The sequence below is a fragment of the Halteromyces radiatus genome, assembly GCF_025201355.1.
Source record: "Halteromyces radiatus strain CBS 162.75 chromosome Unknown BX664scaffold_6, whole genome shotgun sequence".
Taxonomy (NCBI): domain Eukaryota; kingdom Fungi; phylum Mucoromycota; class Mucoromycetes; order Mucorales; family Cunninghamellaceae; genus Halteromyces; species Halteromyces radiatus.
In genome coordinates, this window is record NW_026251692.1 from 535,392 (window position 1) to 561,708 (window position 26,317).

General features: G+C 33.4%; 12 protein-coding genes across 12 annotated transcripts; 5 read left to right on the forward strand and 7 right to left on the reverse strand.

Annotated features, from left to right (window-relative positions):
• Positions 1–15: 15 nt before the first annotated feature.
• Positions 16–4,206, reverse strand: BX664DRAFT_266741 (chitin synthase; the record flags this gene model as incomplete). Its single annotated transcript, XM_051540920.1, has 10 exons — positions 16–452; positions 517–1,155; positions 1,213–1,465; positions 1,548–1,655; positions 1,741–1,908; positions 1,960–2,594; positions 2,667–2,822; positions 2,901–3,246; positions 3,466–3,788; positions 3,969–4,206. 10 exons carry the CDS (start codon positions 4,204–4,206, stop codon positions 16–18), a joined length of 3,303 nt encoding a protein of 1,100 aa, XP_051398056.1.
• A 185-nt stretch (positions 4,207–4,391) lies between these two features.
• BX664DRAFT_360483 (uncharacterized protein) lies at positions 4,392–7,431 on the reverse strand. Its single transcript, XM_051548161.1, has 14 exons — positions 7,199–7,431; positions 7,055–7,117; positions 6,910–6,976; positions 6,747–6,847; positions 6,458–6,694; positions 6,235–6,357; positions 6,093–6,160; positions 5,786–6,023; positions 5,516–5,715; positions 5,281–5,436; positions 5,087–5,217; positions 4,826–4,977; positions 4,631–4,760; positions 4,392–4,559 (listed from the first exon to the last, which is right to left on the reverse strand). Exons 1-14 carry the CDS (start codon positions 7,337–7,339, stop codon positions 4,546–4,548), a joined length of 1,821 nt encoding a protein of 606 aa, XP_051398057.1. The 5' UTR covers positions 7,340–7,431; the 3' UTR covers positions 4,392–4,545.
• An 82-nt stretch (positions 7,432–7,513) lies between these two features.
• BX664DRAFT_337470 (cytidylyltransferase-domain-containing protein) lies at positions 7,514–9,090 on the forward strand. Its single transcript, XM_051546237.1, has 6 exons — positions 7,514–7,644; positions 7,715–7,875; positions 7,950–8,073; positions 8,139–8,512; positions 8,578–8,724; positions 8,784–9,090. The coding sequence occupies exons 1-6, from the start codon at positions 7,551–7,553 to the stop codon at positions 8,970–8,972; spliced, it is 1,089 nt and encodes a 362-aa protein (XP_051398058.1). The 5' UTR covers positions 7,514–7,550; the 3' UTR covers positions 8,973–9,090.
• Positions 9,091–9,603: 513 nt separating this feature from the next.
• Positions 9,604–10,656, forward strand: BX664DRAFT_337472 (uncharacterized protein). The gene is made up of 5 exons (XM_051546238.1): positions 9,604–9,714; positions 9,781–9,960; positions 10,029–10,145; positions 10,210–10,271; positions 10,341–10,656. The coding sequence occupies exons 1-5, from the start codon at positions 9,640–9,642 to the stop codon at positions 10,555–10,557; spliced, it is 651 nt and encodes a 216-aa protein (XP_051398059.1). The 5' UTR covers positions 9,604–9,639; the 3' UTR covers positions 10,558–10,656.
• On the reverse strand, positions 10,657–13,355 carry BX664DRAFT_337477 (uncharacterized protein). Its single transcript, XM_051546239.1, has 8 exons — positions 12,494–13,355; positions 12,297–12,366; positions 12,173–12,233; positions 11,650–12,090; positions 11,487–11,590; positions 11,320–11,426; positions 11,139–11,256; positions 10,657–11,065 (listed from the first exon to the last, which is right to left on the reverse strand). Exons 1-8 carry the CDS (start codon positions 13,327–13,329, stop codon positions 10,706–10,708), a joined length of 2,097 nt encoding a protein of 698 aa, XP_051398060.1. The 5' UTR covers positions 13,330–13,355; the 3' UTR covers positions 10,657–10,705.
• A 706-nt stretch (positions 13,356–14,061) lies between these two features.
• Positions 14,062–14,679, reverse strand: BX664DRAFT_337480 (uncharacterized protein). The gene is made up of 3 exons (XM_051546240.1): positions 14,542–14,679; positions 14,365–14,463; positions 14,062–14,287 (listed from the first exon to the last, which is right to left on the reverse strand). The coding sequence occupies exons 1-3, from the start codon at positions 14,663–14,665 to the stop codon at positions 14,175–14,177; spliced, it is 336 nt and encodes a 111-aa protein (XP_051398061.1). The 5' UTR covers positions 14,666–14,679; the 3' UTR covers positions 14,062–14,174.
• A 575-nt stretch (positions 14,680–15,254) lies between these two features.
• On the reverse strand, positions 15,255–17,147 carry BX664DRAFT_337483 (glycoside hydrolase superfamily). The gene is made up of 6 exons (XM_051546241.1): positions 16,714–17,147; positions 16,593–16,626; positions 16,291–16,511; positions 16,023–16,215; positions 15,572–15,909; positions 15,255–15,424 (listed from the first exon to the last, which is right to left on the reverse strand). The coding sequence occupies exons 1-6, from the start codon at positions 17,120–17,122 to the stop codon at positions 15,312–15,314; spliced, it is 1,308 nt and encodes a 435-aa protein (XP_051398062.1). The 5' UTR covers positions 17,123–17,147; the 3' UTR covers positions 15,255–15,311.
• Positions 17,125–18,322, reverse strand: BX664DRAFT_283328 (ribosomal protein L30, ferredoxin-like fold domain-containing protein). Its single transcript, XM_051541594.1, has 2 exons — positions 18,246–18,322; positions 17,125–18,163 (listed from the first exon to the last, which is right to left on the reverse strand). The coding sequence occupies exons 1-2, from the start codon at positions 18,263–18,265 to the stop codon at positions 17,413–17,415; spliced, it is 771 nt and encodes a 256-aa protein (XP_051398063.1). The 5' UTR covers positions 18,266–18,322; the 3' UTR covers positions 17,125–17,412.
• Positions 18,323–18,551: 229 nt separating this feature from the next.
• On the forward strand, positions 18,552–19,634 carry BX664DRAFT_337486 (ADP-ribosylation factor). The gene is made up of 4 exons (XM_051546242.1): positions 18,552–18,748; positions 18,932–19,024; positions 19,109–19,354; positions 19,420–19,634. Exons 1-4 carry the CDS (start codon positions 18,601–18,603, stop codon positions 19,476–19,478), a joined length of 546 nt encoding a protein of 181 aa, XP_051398064.1. The 5' UTR covers positions 18,552–18,600; the 3' UTR covers positions 19,479–19,634.
• Positions 19,635–19,948: 314 nt separating this feature from the next.
• BX664DRAFT_267192 (uncharacterized protein) lies at positions 19,949–23,922 on the forward strand (the record flags this gene model as incomplete). Its single annotated transcript, XM_051540937.1, has 10 exons — positions 19,949–20,066; positions 20,229–20,446; positions 20,632–20,779; positions 20,869–21,028; positions 21,103–21,275; positions 21,411–21,487; positions 21,551–22,037; positions 22,166–22,387; positions 22,454–22,927; positions 23,273–23,922. The coding sequence occupies 10 exons, from the start codon at positions 19,949–19,951 to the stop codon at positions 23,920–23,922; spliced, it is 2,727 nt and encodes a 908-aa protein (XP_051398065.1).
• A 206-nt stretch (positions 23,923–24,128) lies between these two features.
• BX664DRAFT_387358 (ribosomal protein S27a-domain-containing protein) lies at positions 24,129–24,847 on the forward strand. The gene is made up of 3 exons (XM_051549383.1): positions 24,129–24,292; positions 24,341–24,693; positions 24,764–24,847. The coding sequence occupies exons 1-3, from the start codon at positions 24,190–24,192 to the stop codon at positions 24,776–24,778; spliced, it is 471 nt and encodes a 156-aa protein (XP_051398066.1). The 5' UTR covers positions 24,129–24,189; the 3' UTR covers positions 24,779–24,847.
• Positions 24,848–24,904: 57 nt separating this feature from the next.
• BX664DRAFT_337491 (uncharacterized protein) lies at positions 24,905–26,286 on the reverse strand. The gene is made up of 6 exons (XM_051546243.1): positions 25,973–26,286; positions 25,889–25,915; positions 25,790–25,816; positions 25,537–25,686; positions 25,363–25,483; positions 24,905–25,292 (listed from the first exon to the last, which is right to left on the reverse strand). The coding sequence occupies exons 1-6, from the start codon at positions 26,018–26,020 to the stop codon at positions 25,024–25,026; spliced, it is 642 nt and encodes a 213-aa protein (XP_051398067.1). The 5' UTR covers positions 26,021–26,286; the 3' UTR covers positions 24,905–25,023.
• Positions 26,287–26,317: the final 31 nt, after the last annotated feature.

Consider the following 26,317-nt stretch of genomic DNA (forward strand, 5'->3'; position numbering starts at 1 on the left):
TGACTAGTTAACTATCTATGGATGACCAGGAGAAATTGGAGAGGGAGAAGGAGCATTATTGGAAACACCTAATGATGGAGAAGATCCATACATTTTCCTATCATTAAAGATCATACCAAAAGAACCAGGAGTGGATGGAGTCACAATACCACTCTTTCGCATACCAGGTTGATTATTGTTCACTAGACCATCAAAAGCCAAAGGAGGATCCAAAGGTGTTTTCAATGATAATTTATTCTTGTTAAAGCGTTGTCCTGTACGTTCAGCTTCCCAATCTTCCCATTTCTTCATCACCAATCGAGATGAATCAAATTTGCCATCAGCATCTCCATGACCTTTATCTTTCTTTTCACCAGCAACTACACGTGTTGCTCCCCAAGAAAAGTCATCGAAATGCCAGAATGAATATAATGGTAAGATGAAATTCCAAATGGGTAATGCAATAATATAAACTAAAATCATAAAAAAAAAGTAAGTCATCTTTTCTTTTTTTTTTTTTGTATATAAATCACTTACTTAACATCCACATAACATAAACAAATTTAAAGGTAGTAATAGCAATCAGTACAGCAGGTAAACCCAAGATAGCAATCAATAAGGCCAATGATTGCCATTGAGGATTAGAAGAGATAGCAGTATTCACAATCAAATAAATGGTCATACAGATAGCAGCAGGTAATACCAAAGTACCAATCAAATCAATAAATACGGAAAATTGCATGGATAAACAAGCAATACCACATAAATCAGACACCAAAACCAATTCCATCAAATTGTGTACAGTAGAATTGATCCATCGACGACGTTGAGATAAGAGCACTTTGAATTCATCAGGTACTACAGTCTTGCATCGGGCTTGAGGTACAAACATCATTTGACGTTTAGGGAAAGTACGAAGCATCAATGTAGATAAAAATCGATCTTCACCCAATAATAACAAGTTCTTTTCATGTAAAGTCGTCACCACATTTTGATTATATTCCAAGATAATATCCGGATTGGCTAAAATAGGAACCCAAGCACCATTCTTGGGCGATTTGATTCGGTACATACTGAAACAACCAGGTAAACAAGTAACAATACCAAACAATGATTCGAATGCCTTGGCATAATGATGAGAAATATAATATTCAAATACTTGAATAGCCGTGACCCCTAAAAATAATAAAAATAAATAACATCATTTTTATATTGTTTTATATATACACTTACAGGATGCACGTTTGTTAGCAATTCGAGTTTCACCACAAAGTCCCATAATAGTAATATCATTTGCCATAGCTGCCACCATATAAGTCAGAGCATCAGGTAAAACTTTTGTATCAGCATCCACCATCAAAACCAATTCAAATTTATCTGGTGTAACCCCTTTCATCAACCAAGTCATTTTCCAGAATATTTCATAATCAAGTTCAGATAAACGATCATTGAAGAGAACTCGTTGGAAGAAACTCATCAAAATCAACTATTAAAAAAAAAGGTAATGTAACACAATGTGTGAATTAAAAAAAAAAGTATGAAAATTTTTCTTTTTTTGAATTTATTACTTGAGAATCACGTTTGCCACGATTTCCTGCCTTGGGAGCATTCTTTTCTTCTTCAGTACCACATTTGACAATGGTAATACAAGGTACTCCTTTGTAATGACCTGCATACTTTTTTTTTAAAAAAAAAAAAAAAAAAAAAAAGAAAGAAAATTAAATCAAAAAGGATTATGAATGATTTTTTTTTTCATTTTACCACTTTTGCCATATTCAATTGTTTTTCACCATCAGCAATAGCTAAATAAGAAGAAGGACTAGGATCTTTCATGGTAGGATCAAGATCCATCATATCAATGACAATATCAGGAGTAGATTTTGTTTCACCAGCACCAGTAATAAGACCATCACAAATAACAAAAAAGACCTAGAAAAAAAAAAGGATAAGATTTTATAGATTTTTTTTTGTTTGTTTTACCTTATGTTTTTTAGAATATGTTGTCAGAGCCAAACTATCCATAGTAGTACGTAGTCCATCTTCACCTTCAGAATAACAAGTGACTAACATACAGGTATAAAGTTCAGTAGATACAATATCAGTTTGAGGACCACCAAGTTCCACAGCTGAGCTTTGTTCACTGAGAGGTGTTCCACGAGAAGAGATACCGGAACCGATAGAAGTAGAAGAACCACGAGCATAATTGTTGTTCATAACATAGTTGTTATAAGGACCAGGAACATGATTCGCAGGATCATCATTACCTCCCTTGATAGATCGCCAAGCAAGCCAATTGGAACGACCACCAGGTTTGACCAATTTACTAGCAATCACCCATTGGAAAAGTAAAGCCATTGAATATCGAACTACAATCATAGCAATGATCACCACTAACATAATAGTCATGATCATTTGTGAAGCAATACATCCACCTGTATCCACCTCCATAATACCAACGGAATACCGAGCTAATAGACAGTGTCGAGCATCTTTTCCTTCAGGTGTAAATAATAGTGAATAAGATGCATCATTGCCTCTACTTGATTGTAACGCCGTTCGCACCTTTGTACCGTAAAAGTCATTATTGCCGTTTAAATACTTTGTCAAGTTTAATACTACAAAAGAAAAAAAATATATATATAAGAGAAATGAACAAAAGTTTTCATTTATATATTTTTTTTTCTTACCAGAATCACCCAAAACAACTAAATCAGTATCACCTAAACTGTCTACTCCATTTGGTCGTAAATCTTCCCAGTTGTAAGCCAAATAACCCTTCGAATTGTATTGTTTCAATTCATTAATGGAGAAACATTGACCATCACTTTGTTTGATAGATCCACCTTTTATATAAATAAATAAATAAAATATTGTGTGAATGATAAATATATAATCAATAATATTTATTTGATGATTCTTACCATAAGGACTATAAAGAGTACAATCACCCAAAGTAGTTGGAGAACCCGAATCATAGGATGTACAAGCACCGGTAGTGTCACCATTGAATATACTTGAAATATCCATGTTTTCATAATCGTTTGTAAAATTGAGACCTTTAGAGCTAAAGAAATGTTTCATATCATCTAAATCATATACACGACCCAAAACACGTACATCCGATCGCCACATAGGTAATCGAACACCATTAACCATAGCAGAATAAGCCAAATTTGTTTCGCGATTAGGACATAATGTTGCCGTTAAACCATAAGTAATAAAACCAAGTGCAGCACAAAGTAAAAGAATGATATAACACAATGTCAACTATAAATAAAATAAATAAATAAATAAATAAATATAAATATATAAATATAAAAAAAGATCTACTCTCGTGACCTATGATTTCATTTCTGATTGGCTTACCTTTTCTCTCCAAGCTTGTTGCGTCAAAACATTTGGTTTCCTTAGACAAACACGAATAAACCAATTTGGAAAACAACAAGTAGCCAAGAAAGCCATCCACGACCACCAATTTGTCAATACTTCAGGTTTTTCTTCTTCTTCTAATTGTTCAAGTTTCTTTTGTTGACGAGGATCCATAGTAGGTTGATTTAATAAAGCTTCTTGTTGTTGTTGTAATTTTTGTTGTTGTAATTGTTGTTGTAATCGATTAGACATTGGTTGATTTGGATTCATACGAGGACGTTGATAATGATGCATCATAGTTGCTCCAGCAGGACCAGGTCTTCCAGATCCTATCATACGACGTTGTTGTGATGGTGTTCGGAACATACCTTGTTTTGGACGTTGACGTTCAGGACGAGATAATGATCTTGATCTACTAACAGTATTACGACGATAAGCACCTCCTTCTTGTTGATGATAATAATGATTAGCATTAGGTGGTCTAGGGCCAGGTCGACTCATCATTCTTTGAGGAGGAGGACCAGGACGTGGTGTAGAATTTTGGTATATATGTTCACGAGATTGTCTACCTTCATTATGACGTTGTTGTTGATAATGAGAAGATGGCATATTAGAATGACGAGGTTGACCAGGAGTAGGTGGTAAAGGATGTTGAGTTGATTGTCGATGAGGAGGAGGTCTAGGTCGAGCCATGTTTTCCATATTATATGAACCAGGAGGAGGTCTTTGATGTATACTTTGTCTTTGTTGAGGAGAGTGCATACTTTGACGTTGTGGTTGAGGTTGCATCATACGTGGATCAGTGGAATAACCTCGTAATGCTGGAGCATAACCAGAATTCCTTTGTTGATGAGACATGGATGATGACAAAGGAACAACGACAAAGAGAAAAAAGAAAATAAGTTGTTATTGTTGTTTTTCTTTATTAATGTATAGATTCTAAGTTGATAAAATAATAATAATAATAAGGGGAAATAAAAAAAAATGAGAGAGGGGTCAATAGAGAAACAATAAAAAAAAAAAAAAAAAACAAGAAAGAAAAAGGGAAAAAAGGTCAAATGAGTATAAAAATATAAAAAAAAAAAAAATAAAAAAATAAACCATCTGGTTCGCCCCTGGAAATATTCGCCACCCGCTATCCAATCGTTACACTAATGTAAAAATAAAATTTTGCCTTCACCCTTCTTGGATAGGTTCCTAAATAAGGTGAGCTACAATAACAAAAAAAAAAAAAAAAAAAAAGTTAGAATAGTTTTGATTTACATTATGCTTTATACTTTACCTCGCATTGGGATAATGAGAGCTGCATTATCCTTGATTTTAACTTGATGTAGTTGACCTTGGAATCGATATCGTACCATTAATTGTTTACTTTCTCCAAGACATGGATCATAAAATCCACAAATGTTCGTCTAACAACAATCCGTTAGTCCCGACTCTTTATATTTTCTAATTTTTTTTTTTTTTCTCTTTTTACCTTTGAATGTCCGCTAGGAATGGTTAGTCGAGACTCATTCACCATGGCTTGTAAAACAACGGTTACATCAATAACGCCTTCCCTTTCTTGTGCCTCTTGTCCGTCTATCAAATTTTCTAAATGTCCATAATATGCCTTGAGAATCACCAATCCTAATGACATCATATAAATAATACATTAGAAATAATTCAATTCCTTTCTGATCCCTTATTCCCCTTGGATTCCCCTTTTGATTTCCTCCTATTTTTTTTTTCTTCTTACCATCTTTTTTGCTTTCTTCCATTTTGGTCTTTCGTTCGGCCGAAGATGTTACCAATTTTTGTGCGTCTTCAGCTTCAGCTTTCCGATTGGCCAAAATATCTGCATGTTCTTCGCGAAGTTCCCGGATTTTCCTAATCAATAATGAATGATGAATTTTTATGCTTGACAACATTTTTTTTTTTTTTTTTTTTTACTCTTTGATTTGTTTTTGTCGCCTGGGTTTCAATACAAGTTGATCAATGGCCATAGCCATAGCCGCTGGGATCGCTGTACCCAAAAATGTTAATCTGAAATCAAATTCTGAAGAAAGTATAATAGGTACCACTAGTTTTTGTCCAAGTCTTGATATCCTACATAAAAATCATCATCATGTTAATTATGTTTTTTCATAAATCTTTTTTTTTTCAATAAAAGATAGTATATACTTACTTGAACTGCATCATCACACCAGTAGGTACCCCGCATTCCATAGACATTCCAAATCGAATATTTGATGGTAATTTGTGGTCACTGCCAATACTTGCTGTCACTCCACCCACCGTCGAAATTGATCCCGCAATACGAATACGCATTTGATTGTCCATCTTGTGAGTATAGTCACCTGCCAAATGAGATGCAATGATACCAGTCTATAGAATTATAATGTTGTTGTTAACCGACCATTGATCACACGTATCCTCTTTTTTTTTTCATTCATACCTGTAATTCGCAACTATAATTTCCTTTTTGTTTCGCTCCAGTAGCACCAGCAAGACCAAGAGCAACGTGTGATTTGTCCATACTTCTAGATACATCACCACCCCATTCGAGTAAAGACCATTCTCCAGTACGATAGGTCATATAACCAGTGGTTGTTGAAAATAATCGTCGTCCTGCTGTCACCGTAACAATAGGAGGAGAATGAATCGTTCTTGCCTTTACAACCGTATTACAAAAACTATATAAAATGACAACATTCAATGATTAATTCCATTTCCTTACCTTTATACATAAATATATAAATTACCTATCTGATGACATATTATATACCGTTTTCATGGTCAGACTTCTAGGATTCAATACTGTAGCATTTAACTATTATGCAAAAATCAAAACATCAACATAAGATGAGTACAAACTTTTCTTTTTTTTCTTAAAAAACAACTTACTTCACACCAAAGTTTTGGGGAAACAGTATGACGAATTGTACCCATAACATTGCCACCACCCATACCAGTTCGAGACACCATTGATCCACCAAAAATAGCTCGAGTTTGAGGTCCAAGTTGAGTCTAATATATATATATATATATATATATATATATAAAGGAGAGAAACATGAATCATCCTCGATCCAAAGTAAACTCAATATTATTCTATTATCTTTTTTACCTCGAATGAATGTCGCATAAACAATTGTTGTACTTGACCTTTGGTTAAAGCATGAAGAGGGCCTTTCTTTTTGGGAGCCAAAGCAGGTTGACCAAAGGATGAAAATACAGGAGGTTCATAAGGATCCAAAATTTGAGTAGCATCTATAGTCAATTGTACTTCTGCTCGAGATCGAACCATATTTTCCAAGTCTTGTTCACGTTTCAATCGAGCTTGCTTTTCATATTCGGCTTGTAACTATAAAGTACAATATATTATTATCTTCACCATTAAAAATATATTCCATTACCTCTTCAGGTGTTTTGAATTTCGGTCCTAATTCCCAAGTTGCATTAAGTCCTTCTACACCATACGTATCGTAAATCACACGTCGTTGAGGATCACTAAGAACTAATGGAGTTGAATTTTAGTCAAACTATGTAAAATACACATAACATATTATTTCTTCTTACCTTCATACGCTTGTTGTATGACTTGAAATCGGCCTTCAGCAATTCGTTTATGTTCTTCATTGTTGTGCTAAAATGCATACAGTAAGGAAAAGAGGAGAATATTATTAACTTTTTCTTTTTTTAAAAAAAAAAAAAAAAAACATACCTTGTCAGGGTGGAATGAACGACATAGATTCTTATAGGAGACTTTAAGTTCTTCATTAGTGGCCTAATAAAAATAGATAATAAATAAATAAAAAATGGCATGAATATCTATTTAAAACATATAGTTGAAATATATAACACGTACATTCTTGGAGACATTGAGAATACCATAATAATCGTCAGGCTGTGGTATGAGTTCTTGCTCCAATCGTTCTAATTCATCTATATCATTGATATTATCGTCGTCTGGTATTGATCCATATGAAACATGTTCATAAGAATCCATGGTTGATACAAAAGGAAATGGAACAAAAAGAAGAAAAAGAGAACAAGGGGGGCAATAAGCCAGTCAGTTCATTTCATACCCAGTCGCCCGAGAAAACAAAAAAAAAAAATCGGAAAGTTGGTCCTTTCCAGCGAAATAAAAAAAAGAGAAAAAAATAAAAAAATAAAAAAAAAAAAAGACCTTTCCTTTCCTTTTCCATGTTTTTATAGTCATGAGTTCATCTACTATATCCAAAAAGAACTTGAATAAACGCAAAAGAGTCTCAACGGCCTCTAATAGTTCTTTTATCCAAGATGAAGTATCTGGTAAGACACGAAATAAGGTTTATCTATTTTATCTTTTGCTCATTTTTATTCTATATTATCATTTCTATAGATGAAGAGAAGGCAGTAATGACGAATGATACTACTTCTGTTACCAATTTGACTTCCAATGTACCTCTCATTGATTCATCTGTTTCTACTGGTGATATCCATGAAGATGAAGTGACTTTAGTAACGCGACTTGAAAAGAAATATGGTTTCAAAATCAACAAGGTAATTTAAAAAAAAAATCTCTCAAATAATAGTTGATAAAGATAATGATTTTTTTTTTTTTTTGGATTGAATAGCCTCCTACAGATCGACCAGTTCGTATTTATAGTGATGGGATTTTCGATCTTTTCCATTTTGGTCATGCAAAAGCCTTGGAACAATCCAAAAAAGCATTCAAAAATGTTCATTTACTTGTTGGTGGTAAATGATTGAACTTTTTATACAATGAATTGTTTTTTTTTTTAATATTATTTATTCATACATAGTTTGTAATGATATTGAAACTCATAAACGAAAAGGCAAGACAGTGATGAGTGATGTGGAACGATATGAAGCGGTACGACATTGCAAATGGGTAGATGAAGTGGTGCGGGATGCTCCTTGGTTTGTCACACAAGAATTCTTGGATAAGCATCAAATTGATTATGTTGCTCATGATGCTGAACCCTACGGAAGTAGTGAATCTGGTGATGTTTATGCATTTGTCAAGGAACAAGGACGTTTTTGGCCAACTGAACGTACAGAAGGTATTTCTACTTCTGATTTGATTACTCGTATTGTCCGTGATTATGATGCTTACTTGCGAAGAAATTTGGAACGTGGTGTTAGTGCCAAAGATTTGAATATCTCTTTTCTCAAGGTAAAAAAAAAACAAGAATGAAATAAGGAATTGAACTTACATTTTTTTTTAAAAAAAAAAACTAGGAAAGAAAAATCAAAACAAAGAAATCCATTGACGATTTTCGACATACTATTAAAACTGCATTACATGATACTTTTGGGTTATGGGAAGATAGAAGTCATGATTTCGTAAGACAATTTAGTGGAATTTTCGGTGCTGAAGATGTAGTGGTAAGATAATAGAAAAAAAAAAAAAAAAGAATAGGTTGATTGATCTATTGAATTCATAGGATAAATTCTGGAAAAAACGACATCGAAAACGTTTGGTATTGGATGATAGTAGTAGTTGTGCCAATAGTAGGGAAGGTTCAGAAGAGGAAGATGGAAGCGATCAAGATACCACTACCACCAGTTCTTCTTCCAATGGTAGCAGCAGTGACAAACAACAATCACAAAAGAAGCGGAAACTGGAAAACTAAATGATTTAATATATAGTTTATTAGTTTTTATCCTTTTAGTATAATTAGTTTGTCAGTTAAATGTATTCCTTTTATTTTTTTATTTTTTTATTTTTTTTTTTTTTTTTGTATACTCCCCTTTATTATTTTTTGATACACAATTAAAAAAAAAAATGATCCCAATGATTTTATTTGATTCAGTACTTCTCACGTGGAGCATTAGTATGATAACCATTTGCTGAAAAACCATACTAACGATATCTCAATGGGTTACACATGTAAACATATTTTTTTTCTAATGGAACAAAATCTGCTCTCTTCATTGTGTTATTTACAAAATACAACTTGTTCATCCAGATGACATAGTGGTAAGTAGAGGCTGGAGCTTATTTTGAACGACAAGATGCAAATACTATAACATATTCTTTCGATCAAATGTCATATATATATATATACGTGTATGTGTATATAGTTACAATGATTTCCTATACATATGTAGACCTTGATATATTAAAACTGGGGAGATGGATCATACACATCTTATCCTCAAGCAAATGTTGGATGGAGCCCATGACAGCGGTGTTTGAATAGCTACGGATGGTTTTTTTTTTTCACTCTTTGTCTCATTTCAAGTGAACAAACCACGCCTTTTTTTCTCTTCCTTCTTTTGTTTTTATATACAAAAAAAATGCAACCAATGTATATTATTCTAACACTATGTTCAATACTATTATGTTCAATATACGTTCAAGCACATACTACGGTAAAGAAAAGAAAAGTCGACCAGACGCTCTTGAGAAAAATAACAACTCATCTATTTCACTTGTAGTTATCGGTTTATCATAAACGAGGTGGCGATTATTTGAAACGAGGAGACATTATCGATATTCCTTCTGCACCAAAATATGTACCCGTTCAACATGGAGAAGGTGATCTTACTACTGAATTATATCAAGTTAAGATCAAAAATGACGAAACTGGCCATATCATCCTTTCATCTATTCCTTCGGTAAACAACCTATCTTTTTGTTATTCTTTTACGAACTATATTCATCTTTTTTTTTTCTTATTTTTTAGTGCCATTTGAAAGCAAGTAATTTTAGTGATCAATTTCGGATTCATTTGGACGATCAACAACGCGTCTATCATGTTGACTATTATGCTTCTACTTTTGACTGTGACCCTGTCACTGAGGTAAAACGTGAAGTAATGTCACATATGTAGCTTACGTCTTTTTTTTTTTTTTTTGTTTTAATAGACCATTCGAACGAATACCTTCAATAGTGATATTCAAATCATCAAGATGATACCTGGTGCAAAGTAAGTAAAGATCCGTGATATTTTCTCCTCAAAGCATAAAAATGATAACTTTTATTATTATTTGGGTAGACCTATCCAAGGACAGTTCAATGGAAAAACCAAATCGAAACCGGTTATTAAGAAACAACAACAACAGCAGGAAGGAGCTCAGGATGAAGATGTAGAAGAAGATAAGACCTTTTTCCAAAAGTACTGGTATCTCATTTTGGCAGGTGCGTTGATGTTACTATCCAATGCCGTGGCTCCTCCTGAACCATCACAACAACAAAGTCAAGCAAGACGATAGGATCCTTTCTCTCTTTTTCCTTAAAGTACAAAATGGACAATCCAGTTTAGTTTAGATTTATTCATTGATTTTATTTTAGTTTACAATATAATAAAAATGGGGTCGATAAAAAAAAAAGGATAGATGATGTAAGAAATGTTGATACTAACTATTGAGAAGGAGGTCTAACAAAACCACCAGGGGTTCTAGAAGGTAGTGGTGGAGGAGGAACAGGTCGATTTTGTAAAGATGACTGTTGTTGTTGTTGTTGTTGTTGTTGTTGTTGAGGTCGTTGAGGTAAAGGAGGTTCGTTGCTTACAGGTTGCATCCAGGTAGTGGAAGGTGCTGGTTGCAAATGTCGTTTTCCAGAAGGACCAAAAATCAATCGAGGTACTTCAATTCCATATCCCATTGTTCCTTTCTTGCCTACTTCTTTTTCAGCTTGAATCCAAAAGAATATCTTGCCAGTTTCTTCATCTACATAACCAGCACAATAATTTCGACATCCCATCAATTTTTTATTTTGTCTCTACAAAAAAAAATCAATCATCTTGTTTTAAATGGATTCATATATATATATATATATATATATATATACTTACCGTATTGCCATTGGGAGATCGTTTAAATAGATTATACATTTTTTCTTCAACGTTGGGCGAAAAGGTCACATAGGATGAGTTTTGATTCAATATAGTCAATAAGGCTTGAGGAGGAGGACTAACGCGATAAAAACAAATATTATGTTGTCAATCATTTTCATATATCAGTGATTTTCCTTACATATTCACAATGGCACTAGAAATGATTTGAACCATGAGATGAGGATCACCTTCTTCTTTTTGTTTCATATCCTTCGAGTATAATCGACCAGCACCACAACAATGTACCTAAAATAGAAATCCTTGTCAGTCTAAATGTCAATGCATTGCTTTTTTGTTTTAACTTACATCACCACCTAAAAAGGATACTCGCACAGACCGTTCCCGAGCATATTGTTGTAATCGTTCAATAAATCGCTTCCTTTCCACTTCATGATTACTCGCTGTCCAATCTACGAGAAAAAAAGTCAATATAGTATCATCATCATTTATTTCAATCATATAAACTTACGATCATTCATATCATCCAAAAGTTCAGGGTCACCATTCCATTTATTCAGTTGACCATTGATGATATCACCCAAGGCACCTGTTTTCCCAGCAATAGTAGCCAAATTAAATCCAGCTGCACCATCCATTGCCTTTTCAAATAATGTTAATCTAGGGTATACAAGAGGCACACCAGTAAGAACCAAGAGATGTTTAACAGTAGCAGGGATTTGGCGGTAGATGGCGTCAAATAGAATATCATATGACTTTGGTTGACATACGTCATGCTTTGTACGTTCTCCACGAGCATCCAATGAAAGTAAAGCAATATCTCTTCCAAGAGTGGTCAGTATATGATGACATGATGACATGGTCCCGCGTATCATCCCATGATGTGTTGCTAGTTCTGGTGTTGTATGATGTTGGAATAAGTAATAAAACCGTGTTGCGTTGAGAAAGAGTACTATAAAAAAAAAAGAATAAAGAAATGAACAAATGAATGATAAGACATATATTTTTCCCACTTTCTTTTTTATATATCATACCTCGGAAACAATCAGCATTTTGCATATCTGCCGGATATGATCCATAACCATCAATGATATCCTAGAAAGAAAGAAAAACAAGTCAGTATATATATATATATATGTTATCTTTTTTTTTTTTTACATGATCATCCCACATATTCACAGATGGTATCGTAGCAAAGGCCTTAGCGACCACAGGATTATCCTTGAATCTAATCAATATGATATATAAATATTTGAAATTAGTATATATCATTATCACAAGTTCTCATTCTCTTTTTTTTTTTTTTTTTTTTTTTTTTTTTTTTTTTTTTTTTTTTTTTTTTTTTTTTTTTTTACCCAAAATTGATCACATAGTTCCAAAAATAAAAGTGTTCAAATCCATCTCGCATAGATTGAGTTAATGTCATGGCTACCCGTTTCTTTGGATCCTTTTCATCTCTCCAAGGTTTCATAAAGTCATCTTTAAGTAAACGGTCTTGATATAATTGATCGCCACCACCTAGAAAAACATGGAAAGGAAGTACTTCATGTCGATCCAACACATCTTGCCAAAGAGGAGCTTCCTTTTCACCAAACTTATCTTTCATTTCTTGAGGAATATCAGAGAATCCATTACAAGAGTAAAACATGAACCGCATGGACTGTTGAAGAGATGGTAGATGGAATTCAAAAGAAGCGGATTCACTATTAGTAGCATGTTGCGCAATAGCAGTATTGGTGGTAAAACATTCACTCGAATATGTCGCTATTTGTGGTTCATTCATCAAAGGAAGTTCAATACCATAGCGCCAAAAGGTGTATTCTTGTCTAAAAACATCCAAAGCTTCACCATAAAGTCGATAAGTCTGTTGATTGCTGTGTCGAAAGTGATGAGAAAAATGTGAGTGAGTCTTTTCCTCAGATGCTGAAGCTGGTCGAAGGGTGATTTCCAATGGAGGAGCATGTTTATGAGTAGATACCAATAAACAGGAAGCAATATAAGTGTTTTTTTCATAATTGGTGCCTATATATCGAAGAAGTGGCCCTGCTACTAATTCCCCCTGAGAAGATCGATGGAAGTGAGGTCGATGTCCATGAAGAGATAAATTCTGTAAAGTCGATCGCATATTATCAAAATGACTTGTCGGTTGAGGAGAGTACTCTGGTGGAGGAGGAGAAGATGAAGGGTACATGTTGGATAAGTAGAGTAAAAAAAAAAAAAAAAAAAAAAAGGTGAAGGAAAGAAAAGGAAAGAAAAAGAATCCAAAGCCAATAAAACTGATGGATAAAAGGAAAAAGATAAATATTAGGCCAATCAGAGACGTACTTCAGGATCGGATATTGAAAAATTGCTGTCCATGAGTAGCTTCCATCACTAAAACAAGTATGAGTGAATGCCAATACGATTATAAAAGTTCATTGTTTTCACATAAAATGGATGATTGACTAATTGAGGATTGGAAGTTCGTTCGCTATGTCAAAGTTTATAGTAGGAGGAAATACTGAAAATCACATGGCGATTGTACTCAGGGGAAAGAAAAAGAGAGGGATAATTGCTAGCCAAACTAGAAAGAGTAAACAGATCAATCCTAAAGTGATGATTTTATTTCTCGTAAAAAGTTAATCATTATTCTTGAACAATTTTAATCTTGCACCTTACCAGGTAAGTTAATAAAGTTGTCACTTTGTAGTAGTTTATTTTTCGGTCACTATGTTGAACGACCCTGACGCTTGTAGTTAGCCCTCATTTTGTTTCAACGTCCGAACTTCCTTTGGTATACCTATGATTTACCAAGATGACCCTTCAAAGTACATTTTTCTTCAATCTACTGATTAAAAAAAAAAAAAAAAAAAAAAAGATTTTCGTCGCCTATACTGATGCAGTAATTCATCATCATAACCGTTTCAAAATTAAGATAGAGATCGACATTTAAAACCATTCCTTCTGAGATCAAATCAAAAAATGAAATGTAAATCTTTATTATCAGTATTAAGAAAGAAACAAAAAAAAAAAGCGGAAGATATGATGGATGATTATTTAATTGCAAGTACCGCATCGTAAATCAGCCTTAGGACATCTTCCATTACAGCCAACATGTCCATTATCGTAACAACGTCTGTTAGCACAATTATTTTGAGGATAATAGTACCCTATGAAGAAGAAAAGAAAGAAAAAAAAATTACTTTGTTTGTATCAAGGATTCACTTTTGGAGTGATGATCACTTACATCCACAAGGACAATAGAAACCACACTTGGTCAAATACCATGTAGATCCACTGCAACCACGAGCTTGAAGACTTTGAGAATCGTCAAAAATCTTGCCATCTAATCATCCAAATGAAATATAAATAAGAAAAGAATAAATTAAAAAAAAGGGCTTGATTTGCAAAGTAAATGACTTACCAATGGAGGTAACATCACGTTCAAGGATATGACTGGATGACAATTCCAAAGAGTTTTCAACAGGAGTGGCAGATACCATAGAAACCACGGCTAAGGTAGCAGCTGAAATGAGAGAGAAACGCATTTTTTTTATTATTAAAGTAGTATATGTTAAAAGAAAGAGGAAAAAAAAAAAAGAAAAGAAAAGAAAAACAGATGGACATTATATAATTGATTTTCTTTTTTTTTGTACCACTGATCTGTTCAACAAAGTGTAACCGTTTAACCCAGGATTTTGAGGCTGAATCATCCTAAAAAGGAAAATGTACCGTTTACAATTTAATTTGGGACAGGAAATCAAAAAATTGGTAACCAGCATGTTTAGATTACTTTATTGAACGTGTTTGATCATGACTCTTCAGCCACTTTGATCATCATGTGTACTTGATCTATTCACGGATGACAAGTATGACAAGTATGACGATTATGACGACTGTCTATCTACACTTTCAGTACAAATCGAAACAAAACAAAACAAAAAAAAACAAGCCATTAAAACAAGCCGTCAACCTAAATAGCAAAAATTTCAGATGATAGTGCCTTTTTTTTTGAGGCTGGTCTGCCTACAACACAGAAATAGTAAAGTTCATTTCAGTCATTTCATTTCTCACCCCTTAGATGCATCCATATCTCTACTAGACTTCATAAAACTCTGATACGTCTTTTCCGATTGCCGCAGAAGAATTTCATTTTATTTCATTTCAGTATTAAAAAAAAAAGATTTAACTAAGCTAATCCAATTCATCCATCAGTTTTTCCAGTTCTTCATTGTATTTGCGAATCACGTTGACTGTTGTATCTTGATCATATACAGAGTACCATCCTCTAGGTTCATGTGGTGGATCTATTCATAAAATAAAGGCAAGTAAATAAAATAATTGCTGTAAAACAATATGCTATTCTCTCTCTCTTTTTTTTTTTTTCTGATAATAAATGATAATAGATATAATGGATATAAATTTGAAATGATGATCATATATTGTTTCCTTACCACCAACCCAACTTGTAGGGGGATCAGTTGGTCTGCCAATACCACTATAAGACCAAAAGTTGGATCCAGAAAAAGCCTTGCCTTGTTTCACCATTTGAGTCACTTGTGAAAATAAATGGTTATAAAATATATCTTTATGTTCGGTCGTAGTGGTTGGATCATATTTATATTCTATATTGTTAGGTTGTTTCCATGCATCGCGAGCCATTCCAAATTCTTCAAGCACAATCGGTTTTCCTATACTTGTTGCCCATTTCTCCCGTGTATCGATATAATTTGTTGCATATGTCAGAGCACGCTGAAGTCCATTAGGATCATCAGCCTTGTATATACCCCAACTAAAAAAAAAAAAAAAAAAAAAAAAAAAAAAAAAAAAGGATTCAGAATAGATAGCCGAAAAATAAATAAATAAATAAAAGGAATGAATGATTATAAAGCTATAAATACTTACTTTTCAACCCATAGGTGACAAGTACAATAGTCAATAGCTGTTGATGAATGAGCATTTGTGAAATCAGTATAATCCAACATGCTTTCAATACCACTGGTAACCAATTGTTGTGGTGCACCCTTTTTGATGAATTGAGCCAAATCGTCATACCATGAAGCAGGAGCCGATTGGGGCTCATTTGCAATTTGCCATGCTAATTCAAAAATAAAAATAAAAAAAAAGAAAGGATGAGAATCTTCATATATATATGATATCATTCATAACTTGCCCATAATGACCGGATCATCCTTGTATCTTTTGCCATTCATCACATTCTTTCGTTCTTGAACAGTGTTAATATGTGCCTTGAATAGATCAGTGCAAGATTTACTAATAATGGCATCCTTATAGAATTGTGAAGTATATTTGGTAAAGGCTCCCCAAGTATCTGAATTTCTCGTGGGATAAGGCGGCACGGTATTTGTAACCCATGCTACGTATTGACTGAAACTAATAATACAAATAGGAAAAAAAAAAGTTATTATATCGTGTGTTCTGATCCTCACACAGCGTCATTCTATTTTGATTTACCCTCCACTCCAATGCCAAAAATTGTTCAAGGTCACTAATAAAGAAAAAAAAAAAATAGAAAAAAATCAAAAAGATAGTAAGTATATACTTCAATAATTAAAAATAGATTCAACTTTTTTACCTATAGCTGTCATATTTCGTTTTCCCATGGCGTCCAAAAGGTAATCCAAACCTTGAAAGATTTGTTCATTGTATATTCCTGGACTTGTCATAAGAGAAGGTTGCATACGAAAAGTCTGTTGTGGATCATCAGGACCTTCACTACCAGCCATAATACGTAGATTGTTGACCCCCATTGCTACAAGCTGATCTAATTCTGTATCCAAGCGTACCCTATTTCCTCCAAGTAATGAACCCATATTCATCCCATACCAATAATTGGCTCCACGTATCAAGTAAGTTTTACCATATCGCTTGAAACCAGTTTTGTCAATAGATACAATGCCATCATTTGCCATATGGTTTTGAGCAGAACAAAAGAAGGGAAGAAGGAAAAGAAATAATAATAATAATAATAATTTATTTGTCATATCGTTTTGACGAGAAAAAAAAAAAGGAAGAAAGGAAAAAAAAATAAAAAGGGGAGATGATTTACAAGCATAAAACGAAGAAACTCCGTAAAAAACAAATAGGAGTATGCATAAAGTCTTTTTTTTTTTTTATTGATGTTCGGTTGTGAATAGGATGGAATCAACATATATATATATATATAAGAATAGAATGAGAAAGACTAATAAAAAAAAATAAAGGATGATGAAGTTGACATGCTTGAATAATAAAAGTAAAAAAAATAAATAAAAAAAATACAAAGGAAAGAAATCTAATTATAGTATTCTACGAAGGCATCAACATTCTTGTGTACTCGTTTGTTATCACCTTGGGCTTTTTCGGCCAATTTTGATGCAGTCCTCTTAAAGTTGTTTCGAGAATCCATATTCAATTCAAAAGGTTCCAAATAAGTAGCTACTTTTTCAAAAGTATCCTTATCACCATTCATGATTTCATGAATAATATCTTCCACACAGATCACACCAATATCACCAAGTGCTTCTTCAACCATATTATTATCAGATACAGGTACACGTTTATTCTTGACCAAAGTATGAGCACGTTTGTTGATAAGATTTCGAACGGTTTCCAAAGAGGGAGTACCAGTAAACACATAAGGTCGTACTTTTTGTAACTTTAAATGAACAGCAGGAGAAGATCGTAAAAAGACAGCAGAGTGAATTTTTCCTAAACGTAATTCCTTAAGTGTACTTTTGACTTCGCCTGTTTTTTGTCGTTTATTTTGGATACCATCAGATCGAATAACAAGTAAGAGTTGTCCTTGTTGACTTTCGGGTAGATCGCCTTGTTTTGCTACTCGTCGTTTCACATTTCGTAATCGTTGAACTTCATGTTGCATTTCTTTACGTTTCTTCACTAGATAATCAGCACGAATAAATTCAGTTCTCAATGACTTTTTCTGTTTGCGTAAATCGATCTTTTGTTGACGTTTATTGTGAATGTTTTGTTTGTCGGCTTGCTTTCTTTTCCGTAACCATACTTCTGGTACAGTTTCAAGAGGTCTATTTTTTAAATAGAAGAAGAAAAAAAAAAAAGAGTATAAATCAAATTGATCAACTATATGGAAAATAAATAATTGCTTACTTGTTTTCATTATCCAACATTGTAAAGAGTTGTGTCAAGTATATATATATATATGATATAACAAGAAAAAAAAAAAAAAAAGAAAAAAAGGAGAGAATTTTTTTTTTTTTTTTTTTTTTTTTTACAGTTCAGCAGTCAAAAAGCCACTCAGTCAAAAAAAAAAAGAAAAAATTTAGGTGGACCATCAAACTAACTCATTTAGATAACTCACTTTGTTGGTTCAGGTCGGACTGGAAAAATATTGTTGCGCGTCCACAAATGGGTCTTTTTCTTCTTTTTTCTTTTTTGTTGAAAAAAAAAAAAAAAGTTCCTTTCATCATCTTATTTTTTCTTTTAGTTTTATTTATACAATACAATGGGTTTGAGTTTCTCAAGATTATTTACTGACCTTTTTGGAAAAAAGGAAATGCGTATTCTGATGGTTGGTTTGGATGCTGCTGGTAAAACCACCATTCTTTATAAACTTAAATTGGGTGAAATTGTTACTACTATCCCTACTATTGGTAAGTAAAAAAAAAAAAAAAAAAAAAAAAAAAAAGATATATCATAATATTGGAATATATATATATATATATATTGCTGTTTTTATGATGTTTCTGAAATGAAAAAAAAAAAAAAAAGTTACCGTACCTTGACTTTCACCATCATCACGTTTTAACCATTCCTTTTTTTTTTTTTTTTAATAGGTTTCAACGTCGAAACTGTTGAATACAAGAACATCTCTTTCACTGTATGGGATGTTGGAGGTCAAGATAAAATTCGTCCTTTGTGGAGACACTGTAAGAGAGAGAGAAAAAAAAAAAAAAGAGATTCTATAAAAATGGATAAACGTTATATTAACTATTATTATTATTATTATATAGATTTCCAAAACACTCAAGGTATTATCTTTGTAGTGGATTCCAACGATCGTGATCGTGTATCGGAAGCTCGTGATGAATTGCAACGTATGCTCAATGAAGATGAACTTCGTGATGCCCTTTTACTCGTATTTGCCAATAAGCAAGATTTACCCAATGCTATGAATGCTGCTGAAATCACTGACAAGTTGGGTCTTCATTCTCTTCGTAACAGACACTGGTATATTCAAACTACATGTGCTACTAGTGGTAAGTCTTTTATTATTGATTTTATCAAGATGATATTGAAAATATATTTATTTCTTTTTCTCTAGGTGATGGTCTCTATGAAGGTTTGGAATGGTTGTCAAACAACTTGAAGAGAAGATCTTGAACGGATGATTTGTTATTACTTCAATAAAGCTCAAAAATATTAGTACACCTTTTTTTATATATCATTCTGTTTCCTACTTTATTATTTATTATCCATTGATTTACTGATATGAAAATAAATAATATGCGTATGTTTACGTGTTTTAGTTATTATTAATATCATTATAGACTTCTTTGTATGGGATGATCCAACTTGTCATGATTACCCTAAAAAAAAAAAAAAAAAAAAAACAAAGTATCAAACCATTTTGGGCACATTTGGGTTGACAAAACAAATATTCCGGGAAATGAAGAGTTGTCTGAAATGTTACCATTTGAGCATCATCGAATCTACTTTTGTCTTACTCGGTGTGAGAAAATAATAATAAAAAAAGTATGATGTTTTGATCAGGTTTTTTTTTTCCTTTTTCTTTCCCTTTTCTCTTTTTCTTTTGATTTATTATTATTCATTTATTTATTATATATCACTGAATGGATAGTAGATTAGATCAATCAAGGCAGGAACTTGATCTTGCTCGTTGCAGATCACAGTGGTCGAATGTACCAAATTTGGCCTATCGATTCAAAAAATACAATCCTGATGATGAGGGTAATTTTTTTTATTTTATTTTATTTTATTTTATTTTTCTGCCCTGCATACACATCAATATACAGGCACACTTTTCATACTATTTCACTCAACACAATGCAATTTTAACTCCGGTATTTTTTTCACTTCTTTTTCCTATCTATCAACATGATAACAATCTAGTTTTGCAAGAAACTGCTTGTTTAGAAGCTCAACTGATTGAACTTATTACTAAAGTACGAACACAATATTATTTAGAACGAAATGGAATTACTACTTTGAATAAGAATCAGACTATTCAAGATACTATCTATGATCAGGATACTCCTCAACATGTCAGTTTACCCATTCGTTTATCTCCTATTCAAATGATTCCTATACAACATGAACTTGAACGTATTGTTCAATCTTATACAAAAACCACTATCAACACTTCAAACGAATGGCAAGCTCAGGTAAAATAAAGTAAAAAAAAAAAAAAAAAAAAAAAAAAAAGAAAAGTTGGGGTGTTATATCATCAAGGTAACACTAAAGGAATGGAGGAGTATTAATCACTTTTTCTTTTTTACTTTTTTCTTTTACATAGTTTTCAAGAATCATCCTTGCACGTGTTTTTTATGAAAGTGGACAATATGAAAAAGCTTTGGATCTTTTACAAAACTTGGTGTTACGATTAGAAGATGTCAGCGCAGGTTATGGGTTTGTTTTGTTAATACAAGCCCGAGTCATCAAAGGTAACACGATGCACGAGGGCAGCATTAAAATGAAAAATCATATGAAAACATTCTGATCTTTTCTTTTTTTTTTTTTGGCCATATCTTAGGTATATGCTTTGAATTAATAGGCAAGGAAAAGGATGCTTTGGATACATTTGAAGCTATTTGGACTACACTGGAGGAACATTTGAATGAAACCGGATCAGCTTTGGCTTATTGGACAGAAGATGGATTTTATCGTGCTATTATGTTATGTTTACGTACAAGGTAAACTCTACAGAAAAAAAAAATAATATATTTTATTCACTTGTCCTATTTTTTTTTTCTCTCTTCTTTCATAGTGCTTCTGTGGATTTGACTCTCAAGTTTTTACGTGCCTACAGTCAATTATCATCCTCTCATTGGTCTTCTCATTGGCGTAATCAGAAAAAATGGGTAATCTTCAAGCTATATACCGATTATTTAATCAATGTTTATGTCGAAGGAACATATCCTGTTCATTCCAAGATCACTGGTCAAATCGAAAAGGAAGAAACAAAACAACAATCTGCCTTTCATGAATTATTTGTTTTAATGAATCGTTCTCGTGCTGTGATCCGCGTATATGCTTCCAAACTGGTTCCTGGTGATCTGAACAGGTACGTTGTAGAATTCGTTAACATTATGTTCAAGGCTCATGATATCATTGGTTGGGGTGAAATTAGCCACATTCGAAGAATACAACAGGTAAATAGAAAAACGAACTAATGATTTTAAGAATTAACGTTATTTCCTGTTTCTACTCAATAGTTTTTATACCATGCAGAGTCATTGACGTTCAATAGCCCATGCATCTTCCGATCGTTGTTTTATGCCTTGTTACGGCTTGGTAATTTTGAAGAAGCCAAGTACGCCTTTCGAACCTATATGGAACTAGTTGGGTTACCTGATATGAAGATAAATAAAAATGAAATCGAAATGCAAGGAGAGTCACTCACAACCAAAGTAGAAATGATTCGATCAAAATTGAAACGGATGGCAATGGAAAATGATAAGAACTTCAATCAGGACCAACCTGTTCAAGCGGAAACTATTATTAATGTGATCAAGGTATTGCTGGCAGCTACTCAACTCTGGGGACGTGAATACAATCAAGGAAAACAAGCTAGTACTATTGCTGACCTCGCTGTGGCGCTTGCCGATGTTTTGGACGATGAAGAAGATTCAATGGATGACAGTGTTGTGACTGAATGTCATCGATTTCGTGGTGTATCATATGGATTATTAGCATGTCAATGTAAGTTTAAAAAAAGAAGAAGCAGAAAAAAAGAAAAAGAAAAGAAAATGATCAAGTTAGTTTATCAGATTGAAAATCTCACTCATTTATCTTCTTTTTTATCTTTTTTTTTCACATTCTTCTTTTAGCGGATGATCCTGATAGTAGATCTGAATATCATCAAGAAGCATTGATGTCACTGGAAATTGCTGTCACATTGAACCCAGATTGCTGGAAGTCCCAATACGAACTTGGTTTTCAACAATTTCAAATCCGGGATATACAAGCTGCCTCTAGATCAATCACTCGTGCTCTCCAAATCAATCAATCATACCTACCATCTTGGCATCTTTTGGCTTTACTTTACTCATGTGATCAACACGAAAAACTCCCTGAAGCTTTGCAAACTCTGGAATTGGCATTGATTGAAACACAAGCAATGGATCGTCTCATCAGCATCAGTGCTGGATTGCCTGTCATGTCTTGGACGGAAGAAAAGAACTGTCGTGATATCTTGGACTTGGCGGAATCCATCATCTATATCCATTTATCACAACTTGCTTGTATGGCCAAAATGGATGGACCTGAAACTGTTTTGCCAGAGTTATCTCATCTTTTCAAGTTATACAGAACAATGACTGCACATCTTGGCATCACTGAAATCATGGAATTGGACCAAGTTTCCCTTTTTACAGAAGCACCATCGACAAACGTTCCATTACAACGAAATGATCGCAAGACCTCTCGACCTGAAATTAAATCTATTACTACAATCAACACTCCCGTCAATACATCGTCAACAACGCGGCCACCATCTTCTTCTATTGACGACTTGGATGAACCTAATACTCCCTCACTTTCTCATACGACATCCAATGGTGTAGATAATACTGAAACGCCCGATTTTGCACGTCGTCGAGCTTCTGGGGGATCTCTGACATCTTTTTCCTCCAATCCTGCGTTGATCGACAGCATCAAGACTCATACACCATCTCAACAAACTACTCGTCAAAGTTACAATGGTCTTCCTGAACCCAAACCCAGCTTTGTTCGTCGTGGTAGTCAATCGATCAAGAAAAGTCTTTCTCATATGGAGTCAAATTTAGCAAGGAGTAAAAGTACTTCTATACACTCTACACCAGTATTGAATGGAGCTGTCAAAAACGGTAAGTTGTGAAAAGAGGAAATGTTGAAAAAAAAAAAAAAAACATCTGATTGATTCCTTTTTTTTTTTTTAGGGACATTGAATTCCAAAGATCAGTCTGAATTTTCGTTGGCATCATTATTGACACCCAGTCTTTCCATGGCATCTATGCGTAGCTACACAACAAATCGATCGTCGTCGTATATCTCTGTTTTTGGCACAGAACAAAGTCAACAACCTGTCAACAGCTTTCTGTATCGACAAAGGGATCGATGGAATGCATTATTGATGAGGCTCTGGTTATTTGCTACCGATTTATTTCTTCAAGCGGGTCAATTGGATGAAGCGAACAAGGCAATGATGGAAATGGAAACCCTGGCATCAGGAGAAGCGGATACGTGGCATCAAATGGGCGTGATCTGTATGCAAGCGATGATGGATGACAAGAAAAAACGGAACTTGATGGCACTTGAAGCATTCCAAAAGGCGTTGACGTTGGATGAAGATCATGTAGCGACACATGTATCGATGGCAGCTCTTTTTATTCAGTTAGAAGAATGGGAGATGGCAGAAAGTTTATTGGAACGAACAACTCGATCTTTTGGTTGGGATCATGCTCAGGCATGGTATCTTTTAGGTTGTGTCCATCAACGACAAACTCATTTACTCGACAAGGCAAAGACATGTTACCTTTATGCATTGGAACTCAAGGATACCGAACCAATCCAATCTATATTGACCTCTCTTCCTCGTTTTGTATGATCCCCCCCCCTTTGATGATAGATATTTAGAATAGTATTTTGTTTTTTTTTCTAAAAAGAATAATAATAATGATAATAAAGTAATTCATTTTTATATAATGATGTATGCTGTGTGTGTCCAAAAAAGAAAAAAAAAAAAGGTAGGGTGCCTGATGTGCACACACTCTCCGACCGCAAGCCACTTGCCTTTGTTAAATTTTTTTTTTTTTTTTTTTGAATAACAGAGAATTCATCATGGATTGTATTTTTTTTCCTCCTCTTTCGCACCATGCAACTTTTCGTCAAGTCCCTTGCCGGTAACACCCTCGCTTTCGAGGTGAACTCTACCACCACTGTTGAAAATGTCAAGACCATGATTGCTGCCCGTGAAGGTAATAATAAGAATGTTATTATTATTATGATATTAATTTTTTTTTTAGGTATTGATGCTTCTCTTCAATTGCTTTCTTTTGCTGGTAAGTCTCTTCAAGATGCCGAAGCTTTGTCTTTGTACGGTGTCCAAGATAACAGCACTCTCCATCTCAATGCTGAATTGTTGGGTGGTGGTAAGAAGCGTAAGAAGAAGACTTACACCACTCCCAAGAAGATCAAGCACAAGCGCAAGAAGGTCAAGATGGCTATTCTCAAGTTCTACAAGGTCGATGAAGCTGGCAAGATCACTCGTCTCCGTCGCGAATGTCCTACCGCTACCTGTGGTGCTGGTGTCTTCATGGCTTGGCACTCTGACCGTCAATACTGTGGCAAGTGTCATTTGACTTATGTCTTCCAAAAGGTAAAAAAAAAAAAAAAAAAAAAGTCTTTATTATTATTTGGATATTCATTCTTTTTTTTTTATGAAATAGGACCAACAAGCTTAAATGATTCTTTCTTTAGTATAGTACCATTCTATTGAATAAAATAATAAAAAAAAAGTTTTGTTTTATTGTAAGATATGAATTATTTGATTATATATATATATTGAGATTGATTTTGGAAACAAAAAAAAAAAAAAGAAAAGATGTAGTTTTATTCAATAATATAATAACACTGTTTGTATTACTAAATCTACATTGTCTATCTACAAAACAACAAAAAAAAAAATATTACCATTTTTTTTTTTTTTTTACCAACGTTCTTCCCTGACTTCAATATCCAAGCCATCGGTCCATTCATCCCGTAATTGTGTCAAAAAGCGATCCTTTTCCACCCATCGTTGACGGAGCCAATTCGCGATCCCTTCCTCGTCTGTTGGTAAATCCTTAATAGCATAGCGTTTGACATGTACATGGAATTGATATTCTGGTGATAAAGTATCCACGTGAACTCGAATCATATCAGGAGCTTCATTGAATTGGGCTTGTTTGACAGCATGTCTATAAGCAATGGTGAAATCTAACGCGAAAAAAAAAAAAAAGATTGTTTGCATAAATACAAGATGATATAGATTTCATAAAATTCTTACCATAAATATACTTGATATGAGAATGACGGAATTCATTGACACAAGTAGTGAATCCTTTTGTCCTTGGTAATAATACATTTTCAGTTGGTGTATAACCACGTTCTCTAGCAAAGGCTTGACACTAATATGAAATAAATGAGAACTTTCAAAATTAAACATTTCCATTATAATTACCTGAAGAGATTTTTCGGGAGTAAATCTAGATCCTTCGACATAATTGATGATCCAAGCAGGTGTTTGTAATTCTTTAAATCTTGCAAATGTTTTGTTGATTTTGTTTTGATCTTGGAGCCAATTGCGTCGTACAAACATAAATCCAGCAAGCTAGAAACATAGAAAAAAAAAAAAAAGAAATGAGTATAACCGATTGTATGATATCAGATCAGAAAAAAAAAAAAAAAAAAAAAAAAAAAAAAAGAATACTTACCCACATTCCCCAACCAAAGAATGGTAACTAAAATAATATAAAATAATATAAGAATTTTGTATTTTTTTTTTTTTTTTATGTTTTCTTATAAGACTTTACCCATTTGATAGAATCCTTGACAAAATACTACAAAGGTAAAAAAAAAAAATTAAAATTAATCAAATTCACATTTATTTCACTTACCTTGCAATTATTAAGCATATTTCTTCGAATGGCCATAGAATGAATCATATAAAAATCAGTCCAAGATTTATGATTACTGATCACCAAAGCGGATTCATTAGAGGGAAGAGTGTCTCCTGAAAAAGTGACACGAGCCTTTTTTCGTTTCTATCAAACATGTTGACCGTTAATACATATCTAAACTCATTTGTTCCTTTATTTACTTACTTCAAATATATACTAACAAAAAAAGAAAGAAAAAAAAAGAAATGTTAAGTTCGTGGATCAAGTGTTTCTTTTATTATATTTTACCTGCATAACTTTCCATACAGTACCAATGAGAAAAGAATTAATTTTGACTAAAAG

Coding starts and splice junctions, on each gene's coding strand:
- BX664DRAFT_360483 (XM_051548161.1), bottom strand. CDS start 7,339: ATGGATTCTTATGAACATGTTTCATATGGATCAATACCAGACGACGAT. Junction 6,024..6,092: donor TATAATATGTCATCAGATAG/GTAATTTATATA, acceptor CATTTTATATAG/TTTTTGTAATACGGTTGTAA. Junction 4,978..5,086: donor GGAAGAAAGCAAAAAAGATG/GTAAGAAGAAAA, acceptor TGATGTCATTAG/GATTGGTGATTCTCAAGGCA.
- BX664DRAFT_337470 (XM_051546237.1), top strand. CDS start 7,551: ATGAGTTCATCTACTATATCCAAAAAGAACTTGAATAAACGCAAAAGA. Junction 7,876..7,949: donor ATGGTTTCAAAATCAACAAG/GTAATTTAAAAA, acceptor TGGATTGAATAG/CCTCCTACAGATCGACCAGT. Junction 8,725..8,783: donor TCGGTGCTGAAGATGTAGTG/GTAAGATAATAG, acceptor TTGAATTCATAG/GATAAATTCTGGAAAAAACG.
- BX664DRAFT_337472 (XM_051546238.1), top strand. CDS start 9,640: ATGCAACCAATGTATATTATTCTAACACTATGTTCAATACTATTATGT. Junction 9,961..10,028: donor TCCTTTCATCTATTCCTTCG/GTAAACAACCTA, acceptor CTTATTTTTTAG/TGCCATTTGAAAGCAAGTAA. Junction 10,146..10,209: donor ACTGTGACCCTGTCACTGAG/GTAAAACGTGAA, acceptor TTGTTTTAATAG/ACCATTCGAACGAATACCTT.
- BX664DRAFT_337477 (XM_051546239.1), bottom strand. CDS start 13,329: ATGTACCCTTCATCTTCTCCTCCTCCACCAGAGTACTCTCCTCAACCG. Junction 12,234..12,296: donor TGAATATGTGGGATGATCAT/GTAAAAAAAAAA, acceptor CTTTCTTTCTAG/GATATCATTGATGGTTATGG. Junction 11,066..11,138: donor GATCTCCCAATGGCAATACG/GTAAGTATATAT, acceptor TTTTTTTTGTAG/AGACAAAATAAAAAATTGAT.
- BX664DRAFT_337480 (XM_051546240.1), bottom strand. CDS start 14,665: ATGCGTTTCTCTCTCATTTCAGCTGCTACCTTAGCCGTGGTTTCTATG. Junction 14,464..14,541: donor ACGTGATGTTACCTCCATTG/GTAAGTCATTTA, acceptor TTGGATGATTAG/ATGGCAAGATTTTTGACGAT. Junction 14,288..14,364: donor TTTCTATTGTCCTTGTGGAT/GTAAGTGATCAT, acceptor TCTTCTTCATAG/GGTACTATTATCCTCAAAAT.
- BX664DRAFT_337483 (XM_051546241.1), bottom strand. CDS start 17,122: ATGACAAATAAATTATTATTATTATTATTATTTCTTTTCCTTCTTCCC. Junction 16,512..16,592: donor TTTTGGCATTGGAGTGGAGG/GTAAATCAAAAT, acceptor TTGTATTATTAG/TTTCAGTCAATACGTAGCAT. Junction 16,216..16,290: donor GGATGATCCGGTCATTATGG/GCAAGTTATGAA, acceptor TTTTTGAATTAG/CATGGCAAATTGCAAATGAG.
- BX664DRAFT_283328 (XM_051541594.1), bottom strand. CDS start 18,265: ATGTTGGATAATGAAAACAA. Junction 18,164..18,245: donor ATGTTGGATAATGAAAACAA/GTAAGCAATTAT, acceptor TTTAAAAAATAG/ACCTCTTGAAACTGTACCAG.
- BX664DRAFT_337486 (XM_051546242.1), top strand. CDS start 18,601: ATGGGTTTGAGTTTCTCAAGATTATTTACTGACCTTTTTGGAAAAAAG. Junction 18,749..18,931: donor TACTACTATCCCTACTATTG/GTAAGTAAAAAA, acceptor TTTTTTTAATAG/GTTTCAACGTCGAAACTGTT. Junction 19,025..19,108: donor TCGTCCTTTGTGGAGACACT/GTAAGAGAGAGA, acceptor ATTATTATATAG/ATTTCCAAAACACTCAAGGT.
- BX664DRAFT_387358 (XM_051549383.1), top strand. CDS start 24,190: ATGCAACTTTTCGTCAAGTCCCTTGCCGGTAACACCCTCGCTTTCGAG. Junction 24,293..24,340: donor CATGATTGCTGCCCGTGAAG/GTAATAATAAGA, acceptor TTTTTTTTTTAG/GTATTGATGCTTCTCTTCAA.
- BX664DRAFT_337491 (XM_051546243.1), bottom strand. CDS start 26,020: ATGATTCATTCTATGGCCATTCGAAGAAATATGCTTAATAATTGCAAG. Junction 25,817..25,888: donor TCAAGGATTCTATCAAATGG/GTAAAGTCTTAT, acceptor ATATTATTTTAG/TTACCATTCTTTGGTTGGGG. Junction 25,293..25,362: donor TCATATCAAGTATATTTATG/GTAAGAATTTTA, acceptor TTTTCGCGTTAG/ATTTCACCATTGCTTATAGA.